Source organism: Botrytis cinerea, chromosome 15 (assembly GCF_000143535.2).
Source record: "Botrytis cinerea B05.10 chromosome 15, complete sequence".
NCBI classification, from domain to species: domain Eukaryota; kingdom Fungi; phylum Ascomycota; class Leotiomycetes; order Helotiales; family Sclerotiniaceae; genus Botrytis; species Botrytis cinerea.
Genome location: NC_037324.1, coordinates 1192198 through 1215929, shown reverse-complemented (window position 1 = coordinate 1215929; position 23732 = coordinate 1192198). Strand labels below are relative to the sequence as shown.

General features: G+C 44.2%; 4 protein-coding genes across 5 annotated transcripts; 3 read left to right on the top strand and 1 right to left on the bottom strand.

Annotated features, from left to right (window-relative positions):
* The first annotated feature begins 2191 nt into the window (after positions 1-2191).
* BCIN_15g03430 (hypothetical protein) lies at positions 2192-5155 on the top strand. Its single transcript, XM_001558268.2, has 5 exons — positions 2192-3057; positions 3108-3185; positions 3240-3722; positions 3774-4486; positions 4539-5155. The coding sequence occupies exons 1-5, from the start codon at positions 3008-3010 to the stop codon at positions 4919-4921; spliced, it is 1707 nt and encodes a 568-aa protein (XP_001558318.1). The 5' UTR covers positions 2192-3007; the 3' UTR covers positions 4922-5155.
* Positions 5156-5513: 358 nt separating this feature from the next.
* Bcpmt2 lies at positions 5514-8822 on the top strand. Its single transcript, XM_024697553.1, has 5 exons — positions 5514-6008; positions 6081-6214; positions 6275-6827; positions 6879-7638; positions 7688-8822. Exons 1-5 carry the CDS (start codon positions 5874-5876, stop codon positions 8329-8331), a joined length of 2226 nt encoding a protein of 741 aa, XP_024553369.1. The 5' UTR covers positions 5514-5873; the 3' UTR covers positions 8332-8822.
* Positions 8823-13509: 4687 nt separating this feature from the next.
* BCIN_15g03410 (hypothetical protein) lies at positions 13510-19454 on the top strand. The gene is made up of 3 exons (XM_001558265.2): positions 13510-14978; positions 15046-18603; positions 18704-19454. Exons 1-3 carry the CDS (start codon positions 14274-14276, stop codon positions 18836-18838), a joined length of 4398 nt encoding a protein of 1465 aa, XP_001558315.2. The 5' UTR covers positions 13510-14273; the 3' UTR covers positions 18839-19454.
* Positions 19455-19854: 400 nt separating this feature from the next.
* On the bottom strand, positions 19855-23083 carry BCIN_15g03400 (hypothetical protein). 2 transcript variants are annotated; one of them, XM_024697552.1, is made up of 3 exons: positions 22536-23083; positions 20349-22406; positions 19855-20289 (listed from the first exon to the last, which is right to left on the bottom strand). In XM_024697552.1, the coding sequence occupies exons 1-3, from the start codon at positions 22548-22550 to the stop codon at positions 20245-20247; spliced, it is 2118 nt and encodes a 705-aa protein (XP_024553368.1). In that variant the 5' UTR covers positions 22551-23083; the 3' UTR covers positions 19855-20244. The 2 variants fall into 2 exon arrangements, with proteins under 2 accessions (XP_024553368.1, XP_001558314.1); XM_001558264.2 differs by having other exon boundaries at positions 19855-22406.
* Between the last annotated feature and the right edge of the window lie 649 nt (positions 23084-23732).

The window sequence follows — 23732 nt, the reverse complement described above, 5'->3', positions numbered from 1 at the left end:
ACGCTAATCCTTACTTTCGCCGATTTTAAGTTCGTTGGTAGTTCAAAAAAATTACCAAGGGAAGCGACTTGGAAACATGACTTCTACGAATAATCTTCTAGAATGGTGTTTGCATATTCCACCTGTCGGAGATGGTGGACAGCCGTTGGAATGATGCTACTGGTGCGGTACTTGGTAGGATCTTCAGTTCCTTTCCTTTAAGCGCCTACAAGGCTCTCTTACCCTTCTCTGTTTAGCTCTAAGATCATCAAGCACCTGTATGTTTTTTTTTGCGACAGTGGTTAAATGAAGGGTTCAGGAGATCTCAGTCATATATACACTGGTCCTTTCTAAGTTCTCAGTCCAGATTTCGGGAGGCTCGCGTTGAGGACTGGAAGAAATGCTGACCTCTTCCCTTCAGCGTCGATGATGACAACCCCAAACGATAGTCTCTCAGGGCGGACACTCTCTTGGCGACGATTATACCTACAACCTCTATTCGAAACCACTTCAGAGATGATCAGTAGCATTGCCGAGCTTGAAATACATGATCAGAGACAAGCGATAAGAACTAAAGGAAACTCCACTCGGCAATACCAAATCTCAAGCTCCATAGATGAGATTATATCTCACACTCATATTGCGATTAGCCATTCATTTCATCTCATTCCACCATCTCGTCATCTATTCGCAATACTGTTCTCCAGACCTCAGTCAACTGGTGGGACAAAGATCTACGGTCTATCAATCAATAGTTCCTGACTACTTCCACCACCACATAAGAGATGCGAATATTCGAACTTGACCTGATTCTTTGAACTTGACCTGATTCCTTGAACTTGTTGGACTAGTTATCAAAAATAATAACATTCAATCTCCAGAGCAGTGTCAGGGATAAAATACCTCCGCTGATAGGAAGCGATTGTTTGGACTGTCGAAAGCTCCAGATAGCTCTATATCTTCCCATCCAAGACGTAAAGACCGATACCAACTTTTGTAACAACTGATTTCCGGTCTCATCTTCAGCCGGCGGAGAATGACACCCTGTATGCCGACTACGGCTTTACCAATACTCTTGAAAGGATATTATCACACTCGGGCAGAGTGCAGCAGGACGGAGTAGGCATCAAGGCAAATTCATTTCATCCTAGATTCAACACTTTTTTCTTCAAGACTTATTAATGCAAGACCAAATACTTTGTACCTCGTTGGGTCGTGAGGTAGCTTATCAACACGAAAAAAAAATGTTGCACGCAAACGGAGAATATAAATCGCGAAGTGATACTTTATCCACTGACGCTCAAAGTTCCATAAATGTTCGACAAAAATATGACCTCATTGGACATATTGATATGAAAAGTATCGTAAGGCTCAGCAGATAACGAACCGCTGGAGTCTCCAGGAAGACGGAAAAATGGGGGCATTATATCACTCAAAAAGAATCGTGCATTGAAAACACTCAAATTTCGATTCTTAGGAAAAAAGAAATAATGGCTTCCAATAGAGACACCAATGTCACACACAGAGTATATGTACATACTACATTCAAAGCTTACAAACTTGTTCATTCAGCTTTTGATCAGTGATAATGATTGTCTGATATGATCTCGAATATCGAAAAGAGTGCATTTCTTGGGTGTCCCAGCTTTTTCGTCCTGCTGGTATCAGCCCAGATCTTACAATCTTCAATGGGATCACAGGCACAATTCTCCGTGGCTAGGTGACGGTGATGGGCACACTCAAGTCAAATACCGTTATTGATTGAGAGATCAATCTTTGTCTTCGACGGCGGAAGGAAGGTGTTCAATACCTTATCACTGATATAAATAAAGTTTAGGTTTTTTTTGGCTCGGAAGAGATTCGCTGTCAAGATTCCACATCCAAACAGGAGTGTTTGTGAAGATTCCTTGATTTTGGTGATTTACTGTCCCTGCAATTCCGTCCATACCGAGCATACGAGCATACCGATCACCTCCTGCCTAGGCATTCCTCTAGAGTAATAAATGAGTTCATGCGTGCGCGAGACAAGCCAGCTTAAGCACGCTTACTTTTCGGTGCTTTTTGTGACTTTCCAAGTATCAAGTATCTGAGCCGTTGATATGTCATGACAAGATAATACAACTGATAAGAAGAAAAGGGGGAAGCTTTGGGGTTCCAAATATAGCATGTAGTAAGCACCACGTGATACACCCAATGTAAAGGGATCCGCATCGAGTATCGTAGCCAGTAGCTACGCACCAATTCTCAATTGCAGGATCGTTCTATGGCCCGCGTACCTTAAACTCGTCATCCGCCCATATCAGTAGGTCGACAACACACAGCCTTCTTTCAACATCATCAACCAACATCGTATTGAATCACAAAAGCGTACTACGAATTGAAAGGGAGATACAGACGCCCAAGTCTTTTCTGTTTCATTTTTTCTTATCATATGAATACTCATCTCACCGTGTGGGATCCACAATTAAACAACCACGGCCATTCAGGGTCTTGGTGTTAGTGACGTGCCATCTCATCCACTTCGTGAATATAACTCCTACCCCGACTTTTCCCCACCAATCCAACTCCGCGCGACTTGGGCTGCTGCTACAGCTCAATCACCTTCAACATTCCTTCTCTAAAATCATCTCGCCGTCCCGCTAATATACCATTACGAACATTGTCCTCCGCAAGTCGATTGAATCCTAACCAACGACTGCTGGGCTCGGACGAGAAACAGGGTCGGCGGTCTTCCCTTTCGCGCTCAACGTCACCTGGTTCCGAATTCTCGTGGAGTGACACGGGCGATCTTGCTGAGCAACCCGCAGACGAGGAAGACCCGTTGCAAATTCAATTACGAGCATCCCTTGACGAAGAGGTTTTTGGTGGCTCTTCCAAGAGAAAAACAAGAAAAAGAGTTCGGTATAACGACGAGGCTACCGATAAACAAGAAAAACATTACAGCCCTGGACTCGTTAAAGAGGATATTGAAATACCAGACCCTGGCCCTCGAAGAATAAGTCGAGCTGAGCATATTCTAGCCGCAATCATGTCGGGAGGTGAAAGGCAGATGCACGGCCTGACAGGCCGGCCTTTAGTGTAAGGACCTTGATCAATATGCCCTATACGTTGAACTGACGATGAGGCAGGTATTTTACTAGTATTTTTGTATCGCTAGGTGTATTCCTTTTTGGATATGATCAAGGAGTTATGTCTGGCATTATCACGTATGTATTACTGTAGCTACTTGAATTTCCAGTTCTTGGCTAATTGCCTTGCAGCGGTCCCTACTTCAAGGATTATTTCAATCAGCCCTCTCGAGCTGAGGTCGGTACCATGGTCGCTATTTTGGAAATCGGCGCATTTGTTTCATCGCTTGTCGTTGGAAAGGTGGGTGATATAATAGGTCGAAGGAAGACAATCTTATATGGCTCCTGCATCTTCTTCGTTGGAGGCGCACTTCAGACATTGGCTACTAGTATGCCTATGATGATGCTGGGTCGTATCATTGCAGGTGTGGGCGTTGGCATGCTGTCCACGATTGTTCCCATATACCAATCTGAGATATCGCCCCCACATAACCGAGGAAAGCTTGCTTGTATTGAGTTCTCGGGCAACATCACAGGATATGCAACCTCTGTATGGGTAGATTATTTCTGCAGCTTCATCAAGGGAAATATGTCGTGGAGAATACCTCTACTGATGCAATGTGTTATGGGTGCACTTTTGGGTGTTGGAAGTTTGATCATTGTCGAGTCACCTAGGTATGTATTATTTGCTACATGAAATGTACTTGCAACTAATGATCACATTAGATGGCTTTTGGATAATGACCACGATGAGGAAGGCATGGTAGTTATTGCTAACCTGTATGGTGGTGGTGACATTCATGATCAGAAAGCACGAGAAGAATATCGAGAGATTAAGATGAACGTACTGTTGGCTCGTCAAGAGGGCGAGAAATCATACAAAGATATGTTTCGACGATATCGTACTCGTGTCTTCATTGCCATGTCAGCCCAGGCTTTCGCTCAACTTAATGGCATCAATGTTATTTCATACTATGCGCCGCTTGTCTTCGAATCTGCAGGTTGGCGTGGCCGCCAAGCAATTTTAATGACGGGAATCAACGCTATCACGTACTTCCTGTGCACCATACCACCATGGTATCTTGTAGACCGCTGGGGACGACGCTTCATTCTTCTTAGCGGTGCAATAGCTATGGTTATATCGCTATCTTGCATTTCTTACTTTTTATTCTTGGACATTAAGGCTACGCCGACTCTGGTTGTTCTATTTGTCATGATATATAATGGTGCTTTTGGATTCAGTTGGGGACCAATTCCATGGCTTTATCCACCCGAGATTCTTCCTCTCAGCATTCGATCCAAAGGAGCCAGTTTGTCTACCGCCACCAATTGGGCCTTCAACTGGCTCGTAGGAGAATTGACGCCTATTCTACAAGAATTGATCACATGGCGTTTGTACTTGGTTCATGCGTTTTTCTGCGCTACCAGTTTTGTTGTTGGTAAGACACTACTACCATTCCCTGTCAAACTAAAAAATCTAACAACTTTCAGTTTATTTCATCTATCCCGAGACAGCTGGTGTACGATTGGAAGATATGGACATGATATTCGGTGATGCGACCACAGCAATGCCTACACCAGCTACCAGAGCCGAGAGCGGCTCGTTGATGGGCATCAGTTCGCCAGTTCCTTCCGTTGATCTGAGACGTGGCTACGGCGGCCCAAATGGTATTGGACCTTCAAGTGCCATTCCAGGTCTCGACATCGACCCACCCAATGTTTCTATCGTCAATGGAAAGCCTCAATATGGTGCAGATGAAGAGTCTGGAGAAGGTGTTGGGGGCTGGATATCACGTATGGTGAACAGAAACAAAGGCGAAGGAGATAGCATCAAAAGTGGGAAATATAAGCCATTAGATCAAGACGAGGAATAAGCGGCTGTAATCGTAGGATATACGATATTAGATTGGAACTAGCAACAAGCGGGCGTACATGGAAGCTCGAAGGGGAGAGTATAATACCAGTGCCATCTAGAGCACATATAGAATGTGAAATTATGGGATTTTGTAGATTATTTCTAGTGGCCAGGCATTTTACAATTTATAAGGGTCTCAAAATCTAACGCTCAAATCTATCCAATATTAATCGCATGTGCATCGAATTTAGCAAAGTCTGAGAACTCTCTAATGATGGAAGCTAGCCGGACTACTGTGATTGACCCCATGTTCGCATATTTTCGTCTGACGTTGACACCCACAGGCTGTGGCCCAAGAAACGTGCGTACTTTGGTTGAAAATGCGCCTCTGTCAAGTCCAAAACATAGCTTGATGTATTAAGAACTGTATATAACCTAAATAATTAAAGAGTGGCAATTTGGCATGCAACAAAGTAGACTACTATGCAAGGAAATTGCAATAAACATCCAGGTCGAATGTACTTTCAACTACTAGCTTCAGCCTCGTCAGCAGAGAAGGACAGATTTCGGGTATATGTGGTCGTGGTGCACTAAATTTAGATACCCCAATTGAATTCAAGCAAGGTAGATTTAGTATAATCTTTTAGAGCTCGACTCCTTTTTACAAACTTTCACAAGGGATTACGTCTTTACATACTCCCTCTTCTTCTTCCTCTTCATCCGCAAATCTACTCTTAGCATTTGTGGAGAGATGCAAATCTTTGTTAATTAATTTACTCTTCTTCAATTCTCCGACATTCTCTAGAAGTTTTGAAGTTGCGACTCTCGACATTTGACAGCCGCAACCTTAAACTTGGGCCACGAACTTTATACTGCCACTGCAAATCATATTACCATTGAGAGTTACCTTGGGAGATACATCATAGGGAGGGAGGAAGCCTCGTTCTCGAAAACCCTCGCAGACATTCGAGATGGCGTCCGATAAGACAGCTGTTGCTTCTGGTGCGGATCATACTCAAACAACCCGTCGACGTAATGTACCATCATCCAATGGAAGTCTTGTAAACACCGTGGAGGTAGATGACAAGAAGACGCAAGTCAAGAAGGTAAGCAAACCTTGAAAGGTTCCGCCTTGATAGCTTTGAGACCAATAGACTAATGAAATCAATTCATTATAGGGAAAGCAATCCCTAGTAGGATTTCTTGACGAGTGGGAGTTCTTGATCGCACCATTGGTTTTTACAATATTCGCATTCTTTACTAGATTATACAAAATCGGCCTTTCACCTATTGTTACTTGGGATGAAGCTCAGTAAGCATATTCTTTATATTCGAAACTATAAGATTGTGGACTGATCATGTCTGGATGTAGTTTTGGAAAATTTGGGTCACATTACATCAAAAGAGAATTTTACTTCGATGTCCATCCCCCTCTTGGAAAAATGCTGGTTGGTCTTTCCGGTTATCTTGCAGGTTACAATGGTACTTTCGAATTCAAATCTGGGGAACAATATCCTGAGGATGTGAATTACACTTTCATGCGTGCCTTCAACGCCTTCTTCGGTGCCGTTACTATTCCATTAGCTTACTACACTGCTCGCGAATTGAACTTCAAGAGACCGGCTGTGTGGTTCGTTACATTAATGGTTTTGTGCGAAAACTCCTACACCACAATCAGTCGCTTTATTCTCTTGGATTCTATGCTCCTATGCTTCACATTCACCACTGTTCTTTGCTGGGCCAAATTCCATAATCTACAAAAGCAAAGCTGGACTGCTGAATGGTTCGTTTGGCTCTTGTTGACTGGTGTAAGCATTGGCTGTGTTTGCAGTGTGAAGATGGTTGGTCTTTTCTGCACAACCATGGTTGGTATTTACACAATCGAGGATTTATGGAACAAATTTGGCAATATCAGAATGCAAAAGGTAACACAAATTCGATTAATTTCTTAAGTTGAGTAACTAACACATATTCAGGTCGAGCTCGCCTCACATGTCGCTATCAGAGTAATTTGTTTGATCGTTATCCCCATAGGAGTTTACATTGCCTCCTTCGCTGCCCACTTCGCCATTCTTCAAAACAGTGGGCCCGGTGATGCTCAAATGAGTTCATTGTTCCAAGCCAATTTGAGAGGAACTGAAGTTGGAAAAGATAGCCCACTTGAAATCGCATATGGTTCTCGGGCTACGATTAAGAATATGGGATACGGCGGTGGTCTTCTTCACTCCCACATTCAGACCTACCCTGAAGGATCCAACCAACAACAAATTACTTGCTACCATCACAAAGACGCTAACAACGAGTGGTGGTTTTATCCTAATCGTTCTCAACCAGAATTCGACCCAGAGGCACCACTCAGATATGTTGCTGATGGCGATGTTCTACGTTTCGTTCATTCACAGACTGGTCGCAACCTCCACTCACACGATGTATCAGCGCCTATTACCAAAGCTGACAAGGAAGTTTCATGTTATGGAAACACCACTGTTGGTGATGACAAAGATCACTGGACCATGGAAGTTGTCAAGGATGTTTCCTCAAATGATCGAAGCAAAATTAGAACCTTAACCACTGCTTTCCGACTCAAGCACACAAGTTTAGGATGTTACTTACGCGCTGGTAACGTTAACTTGCCACAATGGGGTTTCAAGCAAATCGAAGTCACTTGCACCAAGGACAACAATCCCAAGGATGTTTACACTCACTGGAACGTGGAAGCCCACTGGAACGAGAAATGTACGTTGATCTTGCCTGACAATGAAGAATATACTGACCATCTTAATAGTGCCTGCTGCTGATGCTGGAGCTTACAAGTCTCCTTTCATTCACGACTTTATCCATTTGAATGTTGCTATGATGACTTCGAACAACGCACTTGTGCCAGACCCCGACAAGCAGGATGATCTCGCTTCCTACTTCTGGCAATGGCCAATTCTCAACGTAGGATTGAGAATGTGTGGATGGGATGATAATATAGTCAAATACTTCCTTCTTGGTAACCCTCTTGTATACTGGGGCTCTACCGCCTCTCTGGGTCTCCTCGGCCTACTCGTGCTTTGGTATCTCGTTAGATGGCAGCGCGGGTATGACGAGCTTAAACAGTCCGAGATTGATCAAATCCACTATGCTGGACTGTACCCAGTTCTTGGATGGTTCCTCCACTATGTGCCATTTGTCGCCATGGCCCGTGTCACTTACGTTCATCACTACTATCCAGCACTCTATTTCGCTATCTTAGTATTTGGTTTCTGTGCGGATTGGATGTTAAGAAACCAAGTTAAAACTTTGCAATATGCTATCTATGGTGTTTTGTACGCCTTGACGATTGCACTTTACATTTTCTTTATGCCTATTTCATGGGGTATGGAAGGACCTAATAGGGAATACTCTAGGTTGAAGTGGTTTGATAGCTGGAGGGTTACAGATTAGAGTGCGCGTATTAAAGATAAGACGCGAAGATAAAAGTCTTCATGTATGCGAAGGCAACAATCATATGTTGAGGTAGATGAATGGATAGATGGTTCAATGGCGATATTGTCTTGTGGGAAGGAACGAACCGGGGAAGAGAACTCTGAAAAGGGAAAAAAATATTCGGATAGTAAGGTGGGTGGATGGCCTGACTCATTCCGACATGAATTTATATTTTACGTTACGGATAAATATGTGTAACAATATTTTGAAATGTTTCATCTTTTGTCTTATCTTGTGGTGCAGGGCTGAAATGTGCTTGTTGTATTGTATGTTTGTATTCTACGAATAGGTCTTGGGGGAGAGGGAGGGTGTAAATGAACGAACAGTTACTTGGGAAGAAGGAAAAGGGGAGGGAGAGGGCACAATGAGAGTAATGAAACTCATGCTATGCGATGTAGTGAACCTATTTACACACAAGTAGTATTTGATCAATAACACTGAGAGATGGACTTACTACTTTGCATCTGCTTAGGTCTACACGTGACGTCTCCAGGTGAATAGTGTGGTATAGGGAGTATGGATTGTGTATGAATATGTCGAATTGTGATGGAGCTTTATGAGACCAAGGAAACGCTCGAGAAGCGTACTTTGTGTTTTAGTAGTTTGGGGGAATGTCGATGTGGATAGATGCTGAGGAGGAAAGAGAAAGAAAGAACTTGGAGATTAAGAAGGGAGTTGGAGTTGGAAATTTATGAAGGGGGGATTGAAGGAGCCGCGAGAGTACAGATCAGCATCGACACCGGTACCCTGGTGTATGCATATTATGACGGGGCTAGAAGTTATGATAGATTTCTGTTGCTAGTGGTTGAAGATTGCCAGGGCCGCGGAAAAAGAAGATGAAGATCGATGAGGATGAGGTCTAGAATTCTTGTATGCGTATATTATGTGTTGTTGTTATTGTTTTGGTTAGGGCTATGTATTCGATATATGATATATGATATGATACGAAAGGAGGAACTATAAGAGAAATCGAAGATGAGAAGTTTGTGATCATGATAGATGATGCACGGGGTGGGACTTAAACCCGGTTACGTGAGATATCCGAAGGGGGGGTGTTGTGTAGTGTAGGAACGCGGGGATGATGGATACGATATGATTATGCAATATCACTTTCTTGAATGTATAGTCCTGCACTATATACACCAATCGCCCTAATTTCTAATTATAACCCTTCTTTAGCAGAAATCAGCATTACATAATTCCCGATTCAATTACTAAGTACCTCGTGTTGTATTCCGGTCTCCTTCCGGTATATATACGTACATACATATGTGGATATGTGTATGTGTCCCAGAAAAAATACGCGAGGTGCTCCCTATTCAGGATTCATATTGGATCGTTCCAAACATGAGCCTCGCCAGTGTTCATATGTATAAGAATTAGTATGTCAAAGGGTCGTTGGGATAAATGGCCCTTGGCATCGTTCGATGAAGGGCTTGAAGATGGTGGATTGGTGGATGCGGCATGGTTATGGATGTATAAGAGGCAATGCATGGAATATGGATTATGTATGGTATAAATGGATGTAAATTTGCGTACATTCTAAATAAATGCTTTTGTAAGTAATAGAAGAGGGTATGCAAGCGATGCCTTTTGGACGTTTGTGCATGGGAGGGTGTGGTGTGGTATGCGGAGAAGTGAAGATGGTAGGTAAGGAGCTATGGTCTGTGTGAGAGGGGAGTTGCAAGTACAATGTATTGAATTTCATTGGAGCCCAATGTGGAAAGAATGGGACGAGGAGGAGTAAATCTGGTTGGCCTGAGTGGGGATCGAATTGTGATTGGAGATTAGTCGCATTGATGAAGGGGCTCTTGATTGGATAAATAGTCACCCCGGTATTTACAAAACCAATTGCTGTACATGAACGCTTGAAGATCTTTCAGGAGGAAAGAGTTTGGCATCGTACTGCATTATAACCGTTTTGACATATAGTACTTGTACCTTGCAGTATTGCATACATTATGCTCACTTGAAGATTCTTTCGTTCCTTCAATTTCGTGAGGCGATAATGCATTTTGCTGTTTGTTAGCTGCATCTGAAGTTGCATGTTGCATGTTGCACTGTGGATGGGTATTTAAGATGTGCATGCAGTACTGCAATTTACATGTGTGGAAACCTGAGATTGGCAATTGACCTGGGTTGTGTGGTTCAAACAGAGGTAGAATAAGGTGGATGCTGTGCTAGCTACCCTGTAAACTTACATCGTCACGTTGATAACTTCCCCGAACTTTTGTTTAGCTGATAATAGACAAGGCTTCTGGTTTGTGTAGTTGAAATTTGGCTGATTGAAACTTTGGTTCAAGTGGGTTGCAGATAAGACAGATAACGTGGCTTTGAGTTGTTGCCTTTATTTAAACCTATAAGATCATGAATGAAGACCCCATTTCATGAGATTGTTTGCTTGTTTTATTACATGTTGAGTTGACCAAACTACATATATTTGTCTTGGTTTGCACTTGCGAAGTGTTCTGGCAAAGATTGATAGTTATTGATCGAGATTGTGGTTATGTCATAATTGAAGATATGCTGAAGCATGGATAGAAGTGCTTTAAACTTGATTCAATACTTAGTAGGGTTATATCATTGTATTGTGGCGACCGGTGATTAGTAGATCGAGACAAATTCGAGTACTGAGGTTTGTATACTACTTTGATTGGCCGCGGATGAGAATTCATTCAGTAGGTACCGTAGCAATAGTAACCTTTCAGTGGAGGAACCGCATCAACGTGCGGGGACAGAATTCCATCGACCAGGCTAGATCTTGAAAGAATAGACAGTTAAAGAGTGGGGAAACAAAGGACGTGGGGGTTCAAAATGGAGAGCAGAATGTAACGGGAGTGTGGATTTCAATGAAGATGATGTGCATGCGGGTATCCCCTGGAGTCTCCATCTCAGACAAGCCAGCAGTGCCGGAATACCATTCCGTCAGAGGACGCCAGCCATTTCAAGCATGTTTTCTTAGTAGCTATTTCCCAATAGATAATGCCTTTGCTGTACAATAATTCATACAATGAATAACAGAATCAGAACCTGATGTAATCAACTCAAAGATAATAGGTAGTGATTAAAACAAATACGCTTTGAACCTGAAAAGAGATGTTGGAACAGAATCAATGGTATTCATCTGGCTCTTTGATTTAAACCAAGGCCCAAAATTTGCCTGCCCAGGGAACCGGGATTCGAAATTTCTTATAGTAGCGAAGTGGTTCCAAGCCATGGTTCTGATGACTACCTGGATGTATTACAGGTGCTGGAACGTCTATATCGAAATGGGTATCAGATTCGACCAATTTGAACATTTGAACGAGCACTGATCGATTTTAAAAAAGTCGAACATCTAATCAAATTATAATGAACTAAATGAAAGCAAGGGCCGGAGAACTTAAAATAATGGCTACTAAAAGTATGAGTATTGAACCCACGTTGTAGATGCCGAAAGTGCTGAGGTGTGACAGTGATTTTCGGCTAATGGTATTTTGGTGTTCGTATACGGACATGAAGTTCGGCTCGGGTTCTAAAGTATGAGGGCGAAAATTATCGGTTTCGCCTTTCGTAACCAGTGATTGGATCAAATAATTGATTCGAGGGCCGGTTATTGGTATCTCGCAGAAGCGAATCCTAGACAGCATATTGCTACTCCACCGAAATCACTTATAGCGCTGATTCGTTCAGTACAAGCCATTCGACGTGGGGGTGGCAATCACGCACAAAAACACGTGATATCCTAATTCGGCGACTTGGTGTTTACCAGGGCGGTAGTAACGGACAAGACCCAAGAGACGATCCAGTCCCCTTTCTCAACCCTCGAGAGACCCTTGCCTATCGTTATTAGGGTCGCACGGCGCACAAGTATCCAACGGCCAGCCATGCAACATTGATTCAGTAGAGTAGAAATAGCAGACTACCAGGGCATCAAAACATAGCAAGCAATATCTAATAGTGTATTTCACAATATTCCTTGATATTATATTGATGGAGAGGAACGCTAAATCCCCGCATAGGACATTGTGTTGATTGCCAGGGTTGAGGAAGAACGCAAATTCTAGGAAATCATGTTTTATTTTTCGTACGTAAACCATACTTTGCTTGGATTTGGAAAGCATCGAGGAAATTGTGACTAATACCACACTTTGTAGCAGATAAAACCACTTACACATTGAACCATGGCCTTCAAAGGCTCTTGTATAATGAATCAATGCAAAATCGAAAGAAAGGCACTCGTCCTCTTCTTACACGATGATAATACACTTCCATCCAAGCATACCCTTGCTTTGGAAAGAGAAAAAGAACGGACTAGTTTTTTTCCCCGTGAAATTGGCGACATAAACGCTTTTTGCCATAGGCGAACCCCTCAAGCCGTACAAAATGGTTTTGGGTTAAAAAGCAGATCATGCCAATGGTAAATAAATGTATGCCTTGGCACGCCCATATGCAAGCCACTCTCCTCACTATCTCCAATGCGGATGGGCTGAAAGAGGATGGTGGTGCAAAATGGTAGGGAGGAAGGGAAGAATCGGCACCGTCTTTATCTTCGTCCGTCCCTCTTGCAAGTTGCAGCCCCTAAGAAGAGTTGAGATCAGAGTTTCGGAAGGGTTAAGTCGTGATGTGATGCTCGCATCAACTTTCGTCTGTTTCTAAAAGTTTGAGGTCCGTAATCGCAATCGTGCATTCAAGCCCCTCGTTTACCCCGTCGCTCCACCTCGCATTTATCTCTCTTTTATTGAATTTGCTTGTCTGTGAGAATTTGACCTTGCTCGCATGTTTATCCATGCACATTCTTCACTTCATGCCACTCAGCCCATCCCTCCGCCAGCTTTCCATGTTACCATGTTTTTGCCAGGTATCGACTAATGATGGGGGGATCTTTTTTGGCTTCGTGCGTGTGCTGTCTGTCTCTGGATGTGTCTGTCGCTGTGTTCGACTCCCGATTGATTCCAAGTATAAACTGCCCAGAGGACGTAGAGTGAGGTAGCACATTCATTTTGAGTTTTTCTTGAAGGATAGTTCGTGTGGGAAGACGAAGGAGCCATTATCTAGATCATCTAGGCACATCATGTTAATCTCATTGGAGTAAGGGCAATTTTGGCGAGAATTTGCTGTGTAATAATTGGTAGATAGCGATGATCGATGTGTACTGACATGTCAAAAGCATCACCGCCAGTTTCCTTTTCGCAAATTCAAAATTGTAAAAAATCCCAATACTCCATCCACTCTTCCTTTCCCTCTGGAATCAACAAGAAAGGTCTGGACTTGAGTACCTGCACACAGCACGCAACACACGCACCTCACACTCACCTCACACTCCATCAACATACTTCGGATTAGGTAAGGACCGTCAGGTTTTCGCGGAAAACTTTATTTTGGCCTGAGGATTCAGGACTCAACAAAAAAGACGAGGATCACAATCAACCAAAATTGGGGACCATTGCAGCAGTATTGTACTCCACTTGGTGCTTTACAAAGTACTTGCAATTCGTACAGAGTATATTGTACCTCTTACCCTTTTCCACAAATTGCTACTCAATCTGCCTACCTCCAAAACACCCATTTCATTCAAGGCCTGCGTTCGACGCAAGAGTCCCGTTCTAATACTACCCAAAGCCAATCTCGTTCGGCTTTTTACTTCCTGCCTGTTGACGCATAACTTCACTTGGCGTACAAAGATCCTCGTCCGACTCCATACGACTGCATCCATCCCTCCCCATTACATACATACACTTGACGAGGGCAGCGCGCAATGTCCCAGTAGTATCGATATCATTGGGATAGAGGTCATCGCCAGGTCTATCATTTCGCGCCTAGGATTCATGAACCTGTGCAGACCAGGGCTTCACAGAGTCTCTACCACGTAAGGATACACAGCGCACTCGAGAAGCCTTGCCTCTACATTCATAGAGGCCATGCAGGCAATATCAGAACCCTTATCTGCAAGTTCGCCGCCGTTCATTCTCAATTCAGATATGTCGGGAGCGGACTCTGATCCCGATTTTGAATTCCTCGACAATTCACATTTGCCATTTGAGGCAACCTATAGTCCAAACAATCTCTTCGAGGAATTCTCACACGATTCACCCCCATACTACTCAGCATATGCAACGCCGAGTGCCGCCGGCCACAAAAGTCCCGAGCAGCCTTCCTTCATCAACACGGCTGTATTGGAGGCGCCCTTGTCAGCTCCATCGACAGCCTCGCCGGCCGGATCGTCCCAGAGCTCTACCTCCGATTCGATGGAATATAATAGAAAATCTAGTTCCGATTCTTCTGGGTCTGCTCTAAACTCAGGGACTGCAATGATAGGTGACGATATAGATATGGGGGATTGGAAAGGCGACGATGTGATCAAAGGGGAGAGTATGTCGAGTTATGGTGACTACGCTGGAAATGGAACCATTAATCCTTCAGCGATGGTTAATAATTTTGGGTTCAATGATAAGACCATGGAGAATGATTTTGACTTTGACAGTGCGTCGAGTAGTCCAAGTCCTTTTGCAATACCAATGGACATGGAATCACCGGAAATGCCGATTATAAAGCACGATACCCCTCGAAAGATAATATCACCAATGGGTAGGAAGAAATTCAGAAATCATAACAAATCAAACTCTGTAAGTCAATCATCATTCATTGCCATTTCATACATAACAAATGTGCTGACATATATACCAATGGCAGCAACATTCGGTAGCTCACTCTACAAACGGATACCATATCGGTTCGAGGGAAGTGTCGCCCCTGTCTGTAGCGTCGACAAGTCAGGCGTCGTCCCCTGCGCATCATATGTTCACCAACTCACCCTCTCCCAATGTTGGGCTTGAATTTATGCCTGGGGCGATGCCTAATGCGGCCCATGGCCTTCCACCATGGACAAATAACATGGAAATACCTCAAAATGTAATGAGAACACAAGCTCTCTTTAATCCCCTATCATTTCAAAACACACCCCAAGTCAAGGGTCGCCAGATCTCGGGCGCGCCATACACGAAACCGATTTTGACAATACATCCCACACCATTGAAATCGCGAGTTGAGACTCAAATTCCCATTAAAATGACGCTTTTCCCTGTCCCTCAAGGTGTTACCAAGCTTCACTTACCAACTCAAACGATCTCCAAACCTAAACTTCTCGTTAAACCTTCACCGGAACGCTCACCCGATACTTTGGAGCTCTATACGATGTTGGTATGTTCTAGTGCAATGGAAAACCCGGAAATTCTTCGAAAAGCCTTAGAAAGAGCAGCAGCACCTGAAATTTCGCCAAGTCAATCTTCGGAGAGTGGATCTGATGAAGAGGATGACAGGAAACCACTAAACGGAGGCGAGGTGCTGATATGTAGCGGTTGCATTACGCGTGAGAGAAAACGGGCCGCCAGAAAGAAGGTAAAGAAGGTCGAAGAAGAAGAATCATGGCACAAAGACGAGGCTAAGCGAGTCATTGTGTTCAACACTCATGAAGTCAAGGATTGGCAATCACCAACAAGCCAACCTCCCTCGGAAGCTACTGGAGACAGACCTGAACCTATCGTACCGGATGGTGCTCTGCAAGTTGATGCTCCCATGCGAATCGCATGTTATTGTAGGCACCAAAATGAAAAGATCGGGTTCCGGGTGATATTTACTATCAAGGACTATCAAGATCGCCTGATTGCACAAGCAATCACCTCTTCAATCATGATTACAGATGATCATAAGACGCATAATTTATTACCTATTTCTGGACAGGCATCTGGTGCGCCAGACGGACAGATGTATCCAGGTTCGACTTCATATTCGAATGAAAGAAGCTACGATATGACTTCTGGTGCTGTTCCTAGCATGCCCCCTTTCCGCATTTCGCCATCCACCTCGGATCTTCAGAGTCTACCACAAAACTTCATGCCGTACCCACAGCCAATGAATTATCCGCCACCCAACCCGCCTCAAGCAATTTCTACCACAATGGCACCTCGACATCCATCGCCACAAGCATCACCCTCGACTCCATCCGGTCCTCCACTGTCCAAGAAACGTAAAGCCAGTGCTTCTGGTAAGGTTCCTACTGGTCTAGCAATGACTAAATTAGAGACGGGGCAACCAGCAATGAATAATGGCCCTTTTGTTCCGGTCAGCGCCACCACTTCAGCTATACAATCACCATTTACACCAAACCTTCCAAATTTCTCATCGAATGAGCAGCCTTTTTGCCCACCAGCTCCAATGCAAAATATCGCAACACATTTCAGCACAGGACCTCCTACTCCGAATGGCAATGATCAGATATTCATTCCCCATGGCCATCGACCTCAACCAACAGAAAATTTGGCTATGCATCAGCTCTACTCAGCGCCCCCTTCAGCGCATCCCAGTCGTGCCCCCAGTCCGAATGGTATGCGCAATAACGTTCAAATCTACCAGCAGCAGCAGCAACAGCAACAAGCTCATATGCCCCAAGCTGTTGTCAATGGAATGTATGGCATGCCTCTGACTTTGAGTCCACAGCGGCCACCTGTGATTCACAAACTGATACCAAACGAAGGACCGAAGGCTGGTGGAATAGAAGTAACCTGTTTGGGCAGTGGATTTTGTCAGGGGTTGGAAGTCATGTTTGGTGATGCTAAAGCAACAACAACAACATTTTGGGGCGAGACCTCTCTAGTATGTCTTTTGCCCCCCTCTGCCATCGCGGGAACCGTGCCTGTCACGTTTAAACACCAGCATCAACAAAGGCAGCAATATCCAACACCGCCAATGCCAAAGCAAACTGCATTTTTCAAATATGTAGATGATGATGAACAGCAAATCATTAGAACAGCGTTGGCTGTATTAGGTCACAAGATGACTGGCAAGATGGAAGATGTGCGGGATCTTGCCAGAAGAATTGTGGATGGTCCTTGGGGAGCACCATCAGGCCAATCTCCGCCTAGCGGGAGTGGATCCTCACAGCACGGTGGCGGATTTAATGCGGCAAGCTTTGGTGTTGATGTCGAAGCAACGCTATTGAGATGTCTAGACCTTATTGATCTTGATGACAGTCCGACTAAGCCGCGTTTCAACCTGCGCAGAACTTCCGGGCAAACAATGCTTCATCTTGCTTGTTCCTTAGGACTGCATCGCTTCGTTGCCGCTTTGTTGGCACGAAACGTGAATTGTGAGCCACGAGATAAAGGTGGATTTACTCCTATGCATTTTGCTGCTCTTCATAACCATCCGCAAATCGTTCGGCGCCTCATCCTTAGCGGTGCCGATCCGTTGATCAGAAGTCTCCAAGGTTATGCTCCTGCAGATATGACATCTTCTGAGGAAGTCCATCGTGCCGTCCGCAGAGTAGAACATCACTCAAGAACACGAAGTGGTTCTTCACTAAAGAGCAGAACAAGCAGCGCCACATCATTAAGATCGTTATGGCAGCCACCAACTGCAGAGATACCCAATGAAAGTGGCATTAGTGATAGCGACGACGAGGATGACAACGAATACGAGGACGAAGACGCTGATGTCGATACTGCTGATGGGACATTCCTGATGCGAAGCAGGCAATCTAGGGGATCAACATCAAAGATCCTGAATGAGACTATTGAGATAACTAAACCTGTCTTGGATCTTCCCAAAGTTGAAGCAGACGAAGCAATGGCCTCTCCAACAATGGCTATGACTGCATTCAGAGATCAGATGTTCGCACAATTTACACAATTCACTGCTCAAATGCAACACCTTCAGCAAACCTTCCATAACAACATGCATCTTGGTCTTCCAAACCTACCTCAGATGCCACAAATGCCTACACTTGCAAACCTTCCAGATTATCAAGCTTATCTACCAAGTCCCATGGCCCGTCGTATTGGCAGCCGCCCAGAAAGCCCCAATCGTCAAGATGGTGGTAAGGAACAAGGCAACAAATGGTGGGATCTTTTCTCCGGTAATGCAGCTGCAGCACCACCTGCCTACGAAGATATATTCCCACAAAATGACATGGACGTGAAACGGGCTTCTGCAGAACAAGCAGTCGCAGATGCTATTGCTGACAGTAAATGCACTCAAGTCTTTGATCAAATAGGAATGCAAGTTGGAACAACCACATCTGTGGCACGTGCAGAAGGTTCGACCACTGCTACGCAAAGAAAGCCGATGCCTATGGGAACCCTTAGAATTGGCGGGAAGGAGATAGTTACCGTGGAGCAGCAGAACCAGATACAATTATTACGCCAGGAGAAATTGAAGAGGGTCAGGAGTGATAGGAAGCTATTCCTTATCTGGGTATGTTCTTGCTTTTGCTCTGTTTCTCGATTCCCCCCTGCTAACCCCCTTGCTCTTTCATTTAACATCTAAAGAACAATCAAGACTAACAAAACTCTAGATTCCTCTCCTTCTAATAATGATGCTCGCCACATTTCACACTCGCATTGCTACCGTTTGGTCTCATGCATCTTATGTTTTCACTTCTCTTACAAATCGAAACCAAGATCACGGACGTGTGATGGAAGTTTTATAATTTCTTACAAAACCACAACATTTTCCACGGTCATCCACGCTAGCTTTTTTTTTACGATTTTTCATTTTGTTTATTCATCTTACGTTACGTCGGTTACCCCTCGATCGCCTTCACACTAGAATTGACGGCCAATCTATGCTTTGTTTATTATGCGTTTTAGCGTTCATGATGATTTGATGGGATGCAATGGAATGGATTTCGACGGTGGTGCTGGTGCTGATGGCTGGTTGGTTGGGGTTGAGGCTCGTTGGTTCCTGGGCTTTACCTGTACAGGATAGTTATAGGAAGTATGGGTGGGTGGGTTGGAGGATGGAATGGGAAAATATGGTATGATGGGTGGGAGGAAGTCTTAATTGTCAATTTAGCAGACATTTTTGGAAAGCGAGCACGTGAGCAAGCGTTACGCATCATACCATGTATTGACAGCACCGCATCACACAGCGGAATCCTTTTTTTCATATTAACATTCGGAATTTGTTTTCCTGAATAGCCCAGGTATTTTTAATGTACAGATGGATGAAGAGAAATTCGATATTTATATCGAATCGAATTAGGTAGCTAGTTAAGTAGGTAGTTAGAAAAGATAGATCGTGATGCAAATTATAATTGCGCCACATACATACCCTTCAATTCTATCTATCTGAAATGAAAATGACACTGAAATCGAATGGACAATAGATTCCTTCTAAGGAGAAAAATTGCCAGGTATTCCATCCCATCCCATTCCTTCCCTTGCCTTCCTTCCCTTTCCAACCCAGCCTTCCATCCCCCCTTCCCTCAAACTAGTCGCCTGTGAAGTTCATATGCATCAAAATGCCCAATGAAAAACAAAAAAATGCTCGCTCAAATCGCCCAGCCGCTTTTGACTATTGTGCTATGCTATGTAAATGTAATGAAGCCCTCGCAAGTCGGCAAAATTAGACAGACGCCTTTGTCATTCATTTAATTCATAAAGAGAATCAAGAACTGTGAACAAAAGAAAATCAAAGAAAAGGGAAATAAATTATTAGGGGTACTGCCGTTAAAAAGCGCAAAGAACGTCGTGAATTTCGTAGTAGATTAATACAATATCCAATCATCATGTCTGTCGTAAACTCGTAACACATTCGGGTGATGTCAAATTGGTGGTTTTTGCTGGGGTATATTCCTCGTGGGGTTCTGTATGTAGGTTGTTGTATGTGCTGCTATTTAATGTGGTTATAGTTGAGGATGAGAGACTTGACTAGAAGATTTCGAGATCGTCGGGCCAGTCTCCAGGTTCTTGGCTTGCTTGTGTCTGTTGTGGTCTGCTCCCGTTTGTGTTAAGCATCTCACCACTAGGAAGTCGGACATGTTGAGGGATTCTGGGCACAGGAGGGACTCCGTAAAAACTATGTGATGGAATAGTTCCTTGCTCGCCACCAACCTCAGGTTGAGATTGTGAAGATAGAGCTCTTCTCGGTTTGGTATAGCTGAGAGAATCACCATCAGTATTAGCAGGAGGCGAATCTTTGGGAATCTTGAGTTTTACAAGTATGCTTCTGGGTCTCTCGTTTCCACGGCCAGGAAGAGGTTGTCGGGCTGTTGACTTGTGTGTGTCATCAGAAACGACCCTTTTTTCGGGACTAGATGGCCCAGTGTAAGGACTCTTCTCATTAATGAACTTGCGATTTCGGCTACTCCTAACTTTCTTGAGAGGTTTGACATCAAGATCTGGACCTGAATCGATATCAGATTCAGATTCGGGTGTAGGTCTAAAATTTCCGTCTTTCTCGGCACTCTTCTTCTTTAATTCGCGAGATTGATCGACCTTTGCTCCAAAAGCATGTCCTTCAATACTCGCTTGCTGTGAAAGAATACGTGAAGTTGCGGGGTTGACTTCAACCGCCATTCTGGCACCATTGACGGATCCACCTGTAACAATCGTTTGAGAATTATGCCCATCAGACATTTCACTATCAGACTCAGATTCGATGCTAGATAGCACGTACTCTGATCCCTCCTCTGGTACTGCAATACTAGGCTGACTCGTTTGTACAGAACGTGTCTCGCTTGTCTTGAACAAATCAGTCGGACCGGTCGAAATATGATCCATACTGTCTTGCGTGGTAATGGCCGTTCCAATGTTATGGAAATTCTCATTATCATTGAAGCCCACCATAGGATTAACATAGCCGCTCAAAAGTCTCTCGGACGGCAGGGTTGCCAAAGCACCGGGTACGAAACGAGCTCTGCCAAATCGGTCAGATGAAGGAGGGTGCGAATGCGATGGCTGTTGCTGATATGACTGCTGATGCGGCCGCTGTTGATGGAAATCAGGAGGTTGGTAGATATGCTCATCAGGAAGTGGCTCCGCGAAAGTATCCGTTAATTGGCGACGAGCTTCGTCAAGCTTTGTCTCCAGATCACTGACACGCTTGACTAATTTTTGTTGTCTTTGGAACTCCTTTCTTGACGGAACCTTTCTCACAGATCGAGGATCTTCTGGAAATGCAGGTCGCGACATCCACTCTCTGCTTGTCATATTTCTAAGATTCGACATCGATGGTGTCTTTCGGTGGAAAATGCTTCGAGGAGTCGAAGCATCAATAGGGGCAGATATCTTAGAACCAGGGCTGTCAACGTAAAAGTCTTGAGTACTGGCATTAAGTCTGCTCTGCCTCTTATCCCCCAAGGGCAAATTGTCACGGGAAAGATATTTGTCGTTCAACTCAACTCCAGAATCATGCTTGATTCGTGGCGTTTGATCCATAGAGTGCCTAACAGCATTGAAGCCTGGCTGTTGAATAATTGCACGCTTCCGAAAGTAATTGTCTGTCTTCAATTCGTGGTACATCTTCTCTGCCTTTTCCTTTTGTTCTCGTATCGCTTGTTGTTGAGGTGTTTCCTCTGGAACTTTTGGCGTCTTTGAAAATATCTTCCAGTTGGATGGTTTGATTGACGCTGCAATCTTACTACCGAATCGAAATATGGTTGATTGTCGAGAAGTATCGGAGTTACCTGCGAGTGAGGATTCTGCACCCATAGATGTGTTTGAATGTAGCATGAATCCGCGAGGCTTTGCCATCTTTCTACCTGGAGTCATCTGGCCATTGTTTCCCATAAGCTCGTCCTCAATGTATCGCTCACGAAGCTCCTCTTCATGGTAAAGGTATGGTGTCGGCGGAAGTTTACTGACTTTATCATTCATACTACCTTCCATAAATCTCGAGGGACGAGATCTCTGGAGAGAGGGTCGACTAGGTTGAGGAGATGCGGTAGATCTTCGACTTCTTTGACTTGTTCGACTTTGAGCGCGCGAAGAGACTCGAGACGAAGGGATGCCTGCCTCGTGTGGGACAGGCGCCGACGGCAAAGGCCAATTTTCAGAGCGGTGACGCTTCTCGTCCGGATAATCTTCATCGTGGTCGAAAGCAGGTCCCAAATGGCATCCACCTTCACCATCATTTCCTAGAATTGTCGGTCGGGCATTGCGATTACTGTACAATCTCTTCGAACCCTTCGAGTCCGGTCTCGAGTCAATGGAATGCCTAGCGTCATCAAACGGACTCTCGCCCATGGGATGGTCCATTGACTGGCGGCGAGGAGTCTGGTAAGGCAAAATGTTAGTGATTGTTATACCTCAACCATTTCGTTATGATTTTCCTCAGGGTTCGGGAAGGTGCATGTAATCAACTGAGTTTGAAATATGGACCTGGGAATTTTGATGAAAACTAACCTTGTAACTCGCCATTGCCAATCCTCAAGTACGGATATTTAACACGGTGACATTGACGCGCTCAAATGAAGGCGATAGTTTGTTGAGCTCTACGCAGGAAGAGAGAGGAGACGGGCGAGGGCGAGGGCGAGGACGAGGGCGAGGACGAAAAGGGTCGCGAAGAAGAAAGAAGATCGGAAGAGAGAGCTGAGATTGAGAGGGGAAAATAAAGGTGATCAATATGATTTTGAATATGCACCTCTATTTCCAGATAGCTTGAATAGCGTATCAGAATGTCTTACAAGTCTTCCCAATCCTCGAAGGATTTCGCGCATTAATTGGAATCTGATTCGTAGTGTTTCCTTTTTCTTGTTGATATCAACGTGCAGGTTGCATACAAAAAATGGGGAGTGATAAAATTAGTCTCACCGCTGCATGAACACGCAGGAAACACGTTGTTGAGTTGAGTCAAGAAGGGGAAGGTCGAGTTCAAGTTCGAGTTCTGACTCTCCTTTGAGTAGAAAGTAAACAAAAAAAGTGAGTGGCTAAGGTTAAGCTTAGGAGGTACCTGTAACCTAGTAACCTAGGTAATTCACTAGTATGTCAACAAACCGAAGAACCGTTGCCAAGAACTTACTTTATACACATTTATACATACGGCTATGAATACGCGGTCGATCCCAGCCATTCAATTCTACGCGTGTGTGGTTGTTAGACACGGAGACTATCCATTGGAATACTCAGGCAAGTAAGAAGCCCTTCGCCAGTTTTGTTCACTTATTATTTCACATCGATGTTGGCTATTAGCTATTAGCTATTAGTCGTTATTCGTTAGTCGTTAGTCGTTAGTCGTTAGCTGTTGCTCGTTAGCTGTTACCTTCTACCTCCCATCTACATATTATCTGTCAATCATTAACTTTGAAATATTAGCTATTCCCTTGGAGCCAAAAACTGTATCAATACTGTCTGTCATGTGCAGTTACATAGACACCCAAGTAGTCCCTTAAACTATATGCAAATCTAACCCTAATCGTTCATACCCACCACCAAATAGCGTTCTCCACGTTGTCAATTTCCTTGATGATCTCCTGCGGGCCATTGTTTATATGCCTAAGTGTGCATGTCGAGCATTAGTTCATTAGTAGCCGTTCTATATACATTGTACCTGCATCGTATCTACAGTAACGACTTCAGCCCTGAAATCCATGGAACCAACTC